This window comes from Nannobrachium achirus, assembly GCF_963921795.1.
Source record: "Nannobrachium achirus genome assembly, chromosome: 19".
In the NCBI taxonomy this organism is placed as follows: domain Eukaryota; kingdom Metazoa; phylum Chordata; class Actinopteri; order Myctophiformes; family Myctophidae; genus Nannobrachium; species Nannobrachium achirus.
The window spans coordinates 35324843-35336512 of record NC_137826.1 but is presented as its reverse complement, the minus strand read 5'-3'; the positions used below and the strand labels follow the sequence as shown (position 1 = coordinate 35336512).

General features: G+C 41.5%; 1 protein-coding gene across 1 annotated transcript; it reads right to left on the bottom strand.

The window, feature by feature from the left end:
* Positions 1-2582: 2582 nt before the first annotated feature.
* Positions 2583-10747, bottom strand: LOC308304796 (uncharacterized protein; the record flags this gene model as incomplete). Its single annotated transcript, XM_080749426.1, has 10 exons — positions 10624-10747; positions 10159-10217; positions 9029-9151; positions 7682-7865; positions 6749-6801; positions 5957-6028; positions 5473-5545; positions 4763-4831; positions 3650-3928; positions 2583-2596 (listed from the first exon to the last, which is right to left on the bottom strand). Exons 2-10 carry the CDS (start codon positions 10213-10215, stop codon positions 2583-2585), a joined length of 924 nt encoding a protein of 307 aa, XP_080605552.1. The 5' UTR covers positions 10216-10217; positions 10624-10747.
* Positions 10748-11670: the final 923 nt, after the last annotated feature.

Here is an 11670-nt window from a genome sequence, read left to right as displayed (position 1 = left end):
ACACACACAAAAAAATAATAATAATGAATATAGCTGCAAGCAGCGATAAAGTGGCCAAAGCCAAAAACACCTCAAATCATGAACACAGCCTGCAATGTGCGTGAAATCTTGCAAGCACATTCCCAATAGGTCAAGGAACAGATACCACCCTTCTCACATTGGCCTGTTATAGCGCCACCAGCGGGTCAACTTTTGCACAACACATTTTTGGAACAAAATGGACCAATCTTTGACGTCAGTAACGTCAAAGAGAGCACTGCCTGCGATCTTGACATTTTGTACATTTATAGCCATTGTTTTCTGGCTTGAAGCGAGCCCACAATTGTTTCGAAGGAACAATATTTTCTAGTTTCATATCCTGTTGGAAGTTCTGGCAAAAAAACGTGTTAGTAAATATCTCCACTTTTCCACAAGCTTCTCACGGACGACTTATTACAGGGGAAGGGTAGATTAGTTCTTGGGTACCCTTTACAAATGTGCCAACTTGTGTGATTGTGTGTACACTAGGATAGAGGTGAGTGCCAAATGACATAGGCCTACTGTATCGATTTTTTATTTTATTTGTCATGTATTTTTCTATTTTATTTTAATATCGAGCTTTGCAATTATTCAGTTAATTGAAAAAGCAATCTATAGAAGAATCGCTAATAAAATCATGTAGCAGCCCTACATCCATGACAGTTTTCATCAGTGCACATTGCACGTCTCAGGATACACAACACACCAAGCTATAGAATACAATAATATTGTGTTAACCATATCATTTTCAAATAATAATGGAATGCTCTAGCTAAATAAACACAAATCATCTTTAACTAAATTATAAAGAGTTAACAAAGGCGGCACATATTCATAAGCAGCCTGACAGTGTGGGTTTGAGTCCCGTTCCCCATGACCTTTACTGTACCTGTATGTCTCTCCCCGTCTCTTTCCTGTCTATCTACACTGTAAACTATAAATAAAGACAGAAAAAAAAGAAGAAAAAACAAGATTTAAAAGAAAAAAGGATTAACAAAAAAAGCTGGGGGAAGTCTTCAAAAAATGAGTCTTAATGGAGGTCTCTGTTGTCAGTAGCAGTATTTATATCGATACTATTGTTTTTGCTCAGCAATCCACACCCAACCAACATACAGCTGTTTAATGAAGCAATATTGCACAAGAGGGTGTGTGTTACCGTGAATATCGGCATGCCTGCGTTGCTGCAGGAACGAGTCGAAGGCGAGTTCCATAGGCAGCGCAGAAGTGCCGATAATAACGATAACACACCCTCAAGTTTAATATTGCGGATTATACAACAGTTACCCTTAAAAACACGTCAACTTCATTTCATTGTAATTAAGATATTAGATATAAATGTAATGCCACATTTAGCTACTATGTCCCTGAACTTCACATGAGAAAAACTGCTAGCGTAGCCGCCTAGCATAGTGTTGGGAGAGGGAGCGCCCTTCAGCTGAGCTCTTTGTTTGATGAGACCCGTTCCATAATGCTCGTTATCATCACAGGTAGAGAGAGCTATTTCAACCTATCAGATTGCTTCGTCGGAACTACCTGTACATTTACAGTGGATGAATTTCCGTTTCCCTTGGTGTGAATTCGTGGGTGTGTTCTCAGGACACTCAACACACTCTTGTCACAATATTTACAGTGGAAAGGTTTTTCCTCCAGTGTGGAAACGATGGTGTCTCTCCAGAACACTTGCATGGCTAAAACTCTTCTCACAAGTGGGCCGCTGAGGGGATCTGTCCATTCCCCAGCATTTGAAGGTAGAGTTTGAAGTGGCTCCTTTTTACGTGTTTATGGAGGAAGTCCTGAGACGTGAAAGCGTATGGACACTGGTAACAAGAGAAGACCTGAATCTGGGAAGACTGGGACATTACTCCTGAGACAGAAACAGAGAGAGAGGAGAGAAGGGAAAGCCAGGTTAAAATGGCGAGATAAAACTTGAAAATCCTTTGGCAGCTCCTTGTTTGGGAGCCCTACAGCTTCCTTTAATATTTCATTTTATTTAGTCATGCCAACTCCCAGTTTCCCCATACCCGTCCCTGTCCTTGTGTTTTAAGCTGACTAACCTCCACCGGTCTCTTGCCCCTCATCACTGTCTTCAGTGACTTCATTGTCAGATTCAAGTTCAACTTCAACTTCAAAGCAGCGTGAAGAGATGACTTCATTGCATTCACTTTTCACTGCTGTCAACATCGACCCATCAGGCTCCCCTGGTCTTAGAAGCTCCTCCTGTTCCTCTTTAATCTGTGGAGGCTCTGGTTCCTCCTGGAGCAGACTGGGGCTCCTCTTCTGTTCAGGCGAAACCTCATCTTTACACACAAGGATGTCTAGGAGCAAGAAACAAAATAAAACAAAACAGTAACTTGATAGTCAACACTGGATTATTAAAATGTGTTCATATTCAATGTTCCATGTACAAAATGAGCTCTCCCTTACTTACATTGACCTAACAGTTACTAATAAAAGGTTGTTACTGGTGTTTCTGGAAACTGAAGATCTGATAAATTATCAGTTATCTGAATTGACGTGTATATTTAATTGCTTTACCCAACTTTACAAGCGCAGTGGCCTTATGGTTAGAGTGTCCGCCCTGAGATTCAATACCAAAGACAATAAAATGGAACCGCATTCCAAGTGACTATAACCAAAGTGGGCGGGCCCTGGGTAGGCAACCCAACCTGGCGGAGAACTGTGCTCCGGGGAGAACACTTTTCGAATGTGCCCCAATATTTACAGTTTATCAATTATTAAGTATATCAATGAAGAATAAGCAAGAGCTGGGCAATATCTCTAAAGGAGGAGTCCTAAAGTTGACAGCAGTATTTATATCACATTTGCTTTTGCTTGTCTAACCAACAATCAGCTGTTTAATAATGAATGTACAGTGTTAAGAATTTACCCTTGGTGTGAAGACTCTGATGTATTTTCAAAGTACATGAGTGAACAAAGCTCTTGTCACAATGTTTACACTGGAACCGTCTTTCTCCAGTGAGGAGACGCTGGTGGTGGGTCTTCAGGTTGCTCAAGTCACTGAAACTCCTGTTACAATGCTTACAACAGAAAGGTTTTTCACCAGTGTGAACGTGCTGGTGTTGCGTCAGTTTACTCGAGCCACTGAAACTCTTGTCACAATGTTTACAGAGGAAAGGCTTTTCTCCAGTGTGGATACGCTGATGTTCGGTCAGCAGACTTGACGTTATGAACCTCTTGTCGCAATGTTTACAGTGGAAAGGTTTTTCTCCATTGCGGATACAAGGGTGTTTTACGAGAGAATGTGCCCATTTGAAACTCTTGTCACAACGTTTACAGAGGAAAGGTTTTTCTTGAGTGTGGACATGCTGGTGTCTCTTTAGGTCACGTAAATAACCAAAACTCTTGACACAATGTTTACAGTGGAAATGTTTTTCCCCAGCGTGGATACGCTGGTGTCTTTTCAAGGACCGCGGCAGTCTGAAACTCATTTCACAATGTTTACAGTGGAAAGGTTTCTCTCCAGTATGAACGTGCTGGTGTATTTTCAAGGAACCCGATTCACTGAACCTCTTGTCACACTGTTGACAGCGGTAGGGTTTTTCCCCAGTGTGGCTACGCTGGTGTGTCTTCAGGTGACCTCTGCGGTAGTAACTTTTGTCACAATGTTTACATTGGAAAGGTTTTTCTCTGGTGTGGACAGCCCCGTTCGTCTCCCCCCAATCATCACTGTCATCAGTGACGTCAGTGTCAATTTCAAGTGCAACTTCATCATCATCTTCACTTTTCACTGCTAGTGATGTCGACGTTGACCCATCAGGCTCTTCTGGTCTTAGAGGTAGCTCCTCCTGTTCCTCTTTAATCTGTAGAGGCTCTGGTTCCTCCTGGAGGAGACTGGGGCCGCTCTCCTGTTCAGGAGAAACCCCTTGATGCACAGCCATGTGCGGGATGTCTAGGAGCAGAAACAAAACATGATAGTGAATAATGGTTTTGTCTGTATGCAGGGAGTTCGCCAGACTAATTTAGCCTCAGCTCACCGCCAATACAGAATTTGCCAACGCCTTGACTATACATTACTGGAGAGTGTGCAGACTGTGCACTTAACAATCATCATGCTTATTGCATCATTATTCGGTCCCATCAGACAACCAGTATAGTGTACGTACAGTAATATAATGGCTGTCTAATTGGACCAGAATAAACAAAATTAACTACTATTTATGAAATATGAACATGCAAAATATTAACCGCACCAGTCTCACAAAACATTCACAATAATTCCTAAGTATAATAAGTCCTTCACACCTGGGCACTTGCAAGGTGAAGGCTTAGCACCCCCTAAGCCCCCCCACCCTTGTAGCTTGTTTCAAAATGCATATCATTCAAGCCTTCTTTCCTTGAGAGTCGCATAGAAAAAGCGTCTTAACTCTAGAACGGGTGGGTGTGTGCATGAGCCAAGCACGATTCCACCTGCGATAGTTTCACAGTCCACTTGACGCCCGTCCCCACCTGCTCACGTGTCTGTCATATTGCCAATTTGGGCTTTGTGTCTCATAAGACCCCTTGATGAAATGTAACAAATGGCAATTGGGGGCTACATGTAGCTCTTCACTCTGGGTCTGGGCTGAGGAGGAAGCCCCGATTCTAGGCTTCCCTGACAGGCCAAGCCGACAGACCTGTCAACTTGACTGATAGGCAAGGTTTTGCATGACGTTTGTGCCGCATGGTCAATGTCAGAAGAACCCAAATAGGTCCTAGTATGAAAGAAAGAGCACATGAAACTTACTGAGGAGTGGGTGTTCTTCAAGTTTCTCCTGCTTAATCTTCACCTGCAGTCCGGACTCCACAGACTGGTCTGAAATGAAGGAATTGAAAAACGACTATAGCTGAGACCCAAAATACATCCCCATTTGTTTAATCCATAGGAAATTCAATTAGTAATAGAGATATGAGAGATAGGGAGAGAAAGGACGAGATAAATAAATATTATATATATATAAATAATGTAGGAATTATGGTAATCAAGTATTCCGATCTTATGTTGATACTTTGCCTACGTGGAAGTCACTGCAACCTAACCCTAACCCGTGCTTAACTACTCAAAACTGTTGAGAATCTCCATGATGATGTAGTCACGACTGCTAGTTACTGCTTACTGCTATGTTAAGCTACTGCAGATGTTCTCAACTGGCTGCACCTCCAAAATCATTTGAACCCACCCTGACAAGCACATGGAATTGTAAAAAGTTGAGGCATTACATTTAGTTTGACTCAGCTCCACACTCATAAATGTTGTGAAAATAGCCGATCAACAAGCTCAGAACGTTGCGAGCTTGTAAATAGTCTATTTTCACAATATTTGCCTATTTCTAGGTATTGCTAATCGACAATTTGGCCAATCTTTGACCATTTTATAGTATAGTTTGTTGATTACATTTGCTGCAGTAATGCTCAAAATGAATGAACCCTGTATACTGTACAGTAGGTTGAACGTACGTCCGTCTGTCTGCTGGGCTGCTTCTTGTGTTTCCACTGTCAACTCTCTTCCTGGTAGGATGACGTTAATGCACTGGAAACAAACCACCAACACGTTACTTGAAACACCGGAGCATGTATACAGGCCTGTCACAATGTTTAATCGCAATTCTTTTTTTAATTATCGTCATATATCTTCGAAAATAGTGGGAATAGTGTATCTAAAGTATGAAATTATGCAAGTTATTTGTCGGCTCTAGTGTGCACCTTTAATTTACGAAGCCTAAACCCAAACAGAAATGTAATTTCTATTCATAATGTTCCAAAGTTCAAGGACAGAAACACAATTGAAATTGCCAATTGCAATTATTATTATTATTATAAAGTAAAATGTCATGATTGTGATTTGTAATTTCTTTATTTTTTGTAAAAAAGAAAAAAACATTTATACGATTTATTTTATCTGAGATTCATGATCAGTGTTGGGCAACCCACTCACACTCACCAGCTGAGGGGTGCCCATTTGTACCTTGAAGTGCTTGATCTCGACCGAGGGCGGAGGTTGATTGATTGAAGACTGTTTGAAGAAGAGGTTTGCATAGGAAAAGGTACAGGTCAGGACAGTACAGTTCACTGGTACAAGGTCAACAAAAAGGATAAACACCACAAGAAATCTTTTGGCTCGTTTAAATTGGGGTCCCTTTTTACAACTCATACTCATACAAATAGAACACAGTACTATGCAGAAAATATAAGACAGTCGGAAAACAAAATACATTTTTAATTGTATTTAAAGTAGAAGTGTCAGGGGGAGGTAAGGATAGGCTTTGTCTTTTTTACCAGTTTCGAGTATAGTAGCAGCCGCCTTTAAGTGACTTTTCAGAACGGTTTTAAAGGAGGGTAGGGATTTATTCCTTTAAGGCCGTCGGTAGGGCGTTCCACATTTTTGCGGCATAGCAGGAGAACAAATGTAACCCTTTGTTTGAGCCAAATCTGGATTGAACATCATTTGTAGAGCTGCCTCTGGTGTTGTGAACATCCCAGTGGTTTAGTGCATCTTGTACACCAGGCCCATTGCAAGATGCTGTACTCTGTCAGCTACCATGAGCCAACCCACGCTTAAAAAAGCAGGGGTCAGTCAGGTGAGCCCGAGATGGAAGGTTAAGCAGTAGCCTAATCAGTTTGTTTTGGGCTGTTTGGAGCCTTGTTTTTAAGGCCTTTGAGGCGCTGCGATACCATAGTCAAAGTGGGCCTGAATGAGTGCTCTTGCTGGAGTCTTCAAAGTGTTTTTACTGACCAGCGGGGCGATCCTCTGCCTCTGTTTGGTTCCCTTCGTCTCAGACACCACTCCTGACCCAAAAGAACCAACAGAACCAGTTAATACCACACTCCTCTTCTCCTCAGGCACCACCACTGCTGATCCAATAGAACCAACAAAACCAGTGAACCCATTTAGACCCAAGGACCCAATTCTACAAATGTTTTCTAAATCCTAATGGTTTTCTGAAAAATGCGGTGCTGCGCTATGAGCTTGTATATCTGCCATTTTGAATAGCCAAAGTATAACATAATGGTTACAGTGGTGTAAAGTGACACAGATGCTTTCCAGGTCTAGGGTTAGGGTTCTCCTCGGGGACCACCACTCCTGACCCAACAGAACCAACTAGAACCAACAGAACCAGTTATTCACTGGAATGAACCCCAAAAATAGAAGCTCTACAAGCTCACACCGCATCACAACGCCAATGTGCTGTGAGTTTGTAGATCTGCTATTTCTGTCAGTGTTCATAATCTAGGCTGGCATGGTGTCCTTGTGGTTTTAGACTGGCAAACGCCTTCCCTGCTGTTAATGACTAACTTAGTGAACCACTTCAGCCCTATACACTTATACTGTACTCTGACAAATCCCAGACAATGTGACTCAGACATATCAGTCGGATCGGTGAACCATACTTATATTCTAAATCTGCAGGCCGCAGGACTCTAGATATGCGCTGTGTATGACATGTAATGGCACCATATAATGGCACCATATGAATATATACCATGCCATGTAGCTGCAGTGTCAGTGCACAGCTGCGCACATACACAGGTGCCGCTTGACAGTTATGGTTGCCTCTCTAAGAAATCAGTCTATAGAGCTAGAAGCATTTTTACATTTTCAAGCTCATTGCTATCTACATGCTTACCAAGTGCTACAAAAGAAAAGGAGACCTGGGCTTGATCTCACCTTGTTCACTGCGGGGAACCAGCCGGTACACCTTGTAAGGCTCATCGATGTTCCGCTGCGACAGACCACGGACCTCACTGAACTCTTCGCTTTTGTTGAGGGCACAGCGCATCCGCGTCTTCCAGTCAGCTGCGGTGTCAGAACCAGAAGCTTTCCTGTAATTGTCCTTGTACTCTGCCCATGCCTGGAGGAGGAACAGAGGGTGGGGGGGTTACAAAAGCAGAGCAGACAGTAGATGGACAGACGGGTGCAGACTCTCAGTGAACAGTCTCTAGGGCACGGTTTCCCAAACAGTTGGTCGGGACCTATTTGTGGGTTGCGTAAACATTTTTATTGGTCCCTTAATTATTATCTACGTTTTGTTTTTTATTTATTCTTTATTTCAAGACATTTTCAAAAAACATTACCCAAAAAGATTTTTTCTTTTTTCATGAATTAAAAACTAATTTCAGAATTTCATAGTGAAATCAAAGAAAAATCTAAGAAATGTCATAAAATATAACACTTTTTTACGCCGCATGGTGAGCTTGTAGATCGACTATTTGCTATTTTCACTAGTTTGGGTCTCGACCTGAAAAGTTTGGGAAACTGGACTAGGGAAACAGTCCACACTACCAAGGTGTTTTTTTTCTCCTCTTTCTTATTACAAACTGTTCAAAGAAGATATTGCAAAAGTCGCATATTTCTGACTGTCCTCACACTTTGACTTTGTATTATGTCCAGTGTTTTGTGTGTATTTATACAGGCGGGGTAGCTGTGTGTGTGTGTGTGTGTGTGTGTGTGTGTGTGTGTGTGTGTGTGAGTGAGTGAGTGAGTGAGTGAGTGAGTGAGAGTGAGAGTGAGAGAGAGAGAGAGAGAGAGAGAGAGAGAGTATGTATGTACGTGTAACATGATTCTTACAGTGAATTGGTGTTGGACCATCAGAACATTATAATATACATCAGGACTACTCAACGTAAGATGGCTCAGGGGCCACTCAGCAAAATACAAAAAGTCCAAGGGCCGCAAGCTAAAAATGATGGATCTATTTTGGATGTTTAGACAATGATTTTGTAACACACTGAGTAGTCTAGAAAAACATTTTATTTCATTTGTACATTTGTCAGAGTAAGGGTCCATTTGGAAAACAAGTAACCCAGAGGATCCCTGTACCTCACTTTGAGAACCATTACAACATATGCAATACTGTACACTAACTATTATTGTATGATTGAATTTGTGTTCATCAAAAAGATTATAGTGCAGTTCAAGACAAGTTAATCGTTAAAGGGAACTGTTAAGGAATCTGACCACTAAGAGGGAATCATTAATCGTTAAAATTCCGAAGGATCCCAACCCTGTTTGTACCTTGAAGAAGGCTGCGTCCTCGTCCCTGCGGAAGTCCTGCTTGCCAGCGTGTTTCCATGGGATACGGAACATGGTCTTGGCCTCATCTTCCCACACCACGCCTGGATACTTCCCACTGTTGACCTGCACTCACAAACAGCACCACCACCAACACGCATACGAAAGATAAGACATACAAACAGTTACACCAGTGGTTTTTCAAAATGTTTCGCGCTAAGGACTCCCAAATTTATATATGTTTGGCTGCGGAGTGCGGACAGCCCATCTGAAAAGGTTTTGTGCCAAAGATTTGTGTAAAAGGAAAAAAAGATAAAATGTTCTAAAATATCACGTTGTACAAGCTTGCAGCGTGGTTAAGATGATTGTGATGCTGTAGCCCTAGAATGTCACAGCCCTATTGGGCGGCGTTTGTTTAGCAGCTAATCTGCGCGGCGCGTCACTAAAGTGGCGAGCGTTACTTGTGTACTCACCCAATAATTAATTCCTCAGCCTTGGAGACAGATCTTGTCCTATAGTTTCATAATTCATATCCCTTTGAAAGTTCTGGCTGAAAGCGTGTATTTAGTCAAATATCTCCACTTTTCCACGAGCTTTCCAGTTTCCACACGGATGACATTCTGTCTGGCGACTGGCGAGGGGCTCGGAATGACTGCTGGACTGAATATATGAAAACCTCCTTTGGGAAGCACAATCACACAGGTGGTGTGATTAATTACCCCACATCAATCACAACGCACATGTCAAAATGCCACCCAATGGCTGTGTTTATGGAACATATACATATAAGTCTATATGTATATGATCACAGACATTCTAAGGCTAATGCTGTACTAACACATATTTCGCTGGGGACCCCCTGGTACAGCCCTCAAGGACCCCTCTTTGAGAACCACTGACTTGCACGATTTAACACACCTACGATTAATAGTCCTGACCATTGAAATAGATTTTTGTATTTTATACATGAAATAGAACATTATTAGGCTATCTGTACTGAAACACTTGTTCTTTTCATTACTGACAGGATGGTGGCACCGGTTGAACCCAGTTACAGTTCACTGTTTTATTCAATTAACGGCACCCAGTTACAGTTCACTGTTTTAATTAATTTAACAGCACCCAAAACTCACCTGTTCTAAGATCCAGGAGCACAGTTTCCGCGTTTTGCGGGTCTTCTTATTTGGCATGACTGTAAAAACACATGCATCATTAACATTAACAGTGAGGACAAGACCATATGATACAAGCCTTAGGGCTATCTCTATTTGACATGATGGCATACATACAACTGGCATGTTTGGAGTTTGATGTACACAACCGTTGAACAAACTGAAAATCAACAGTAGTATAGAGCCTACTTGTTGTAAGTTGTAACGTGTTTATGATCACATTATCTAGCAAGAAAGAGCAATTAGATTAATGTTCCATATTAAATGAGGAGTCAATAATAAGATAATACAAATAGGAAACCCGTAAAGATATGCTTAAATGTAATTTAAAAAAAATAAGGTATAACAAAATGGATAAGGATTCGGAACACAATATTGATTTGTTAATTTTAAATGATGAAACAACCTGAATTCGTTCATCTTTACCTGCTGTGTTTCAGTGGTGAGCTGCTACCAAACGTCCTCCTGCTGCTTAAAGACGACAATGTTTTGAAACGGCACGTTTATGTATTATTCTTGTTTTAAACGATTTAACTCTAAGATGTTCAGGTGTCAACTTTCAGTTTCAGCCGACACGCCATGTTGTTTTCACAACTGCATTGTGGGTATGTTCTTGAGTTCTTCTACTGACAACTTAAGTTTGTCTGGACGTCAGTTGGCGAACTGCTGCCCCCCACTGTTGGTCTCGGGTACTGTCCTCCATTGCAATCCTGCAACAGTTAGTAGTAGGGCGTAGGCTACTAATTGATTTAATGATTTAATCAATTACAAAATGCTAAATTAATCGACTAATAATCAATCTCTATTTTGGACATGTCATTCATTAAACTAGAAAATCTTACAGAAAATATAAATGAAAATAGAGAAAATAGCCGTTCTACAAGCTCATAACGCACCCCACGATGTGATGAGCTTGTAGATCAGCTTTTTTCACTAGTCTTGCATGACAAAGTATAAAATGGGGCAGAAGTCGTTAAGACGCTAGACTGTCCCGCCCAGACCCCCACTGTTGGTCTCGAGTTTTATACAAGCAGTTGATTCACGCGATTCAACCAACGCTGATGCTCGTTGCTCGTGTCATTCCAGTAGCCTATATACACCACTAGAGGGCCACATCTATCAACTTTACAGTTATTTCCCTTATCTGATATTGTTTGGCATTGCCAGGCCCTGGAGGGACATTATTAGTATAGCAGCAGAGGCCCTCAGATTTTGAGACACCCCTACCCGAGGTATAACCAAACACAACCATGTTTTTTCTGATCTTTAGGGTCTCCCATTAATGAAATCGATTGTCGTGAAATTTTATTTTTGGCGGAAATTAGTTTTTTTGGCTATTCTTTAGAGTACCCCAATCTCTGAAAAAGGCAAATCCCCCTAGGTCAAAGCTGACAAAAAAGCCTATAACTTGAGAATGCTCACTCCTATCCTCATAAAATCTGCTGAGATGTGAACCAGGGGTCTACCTAGCTC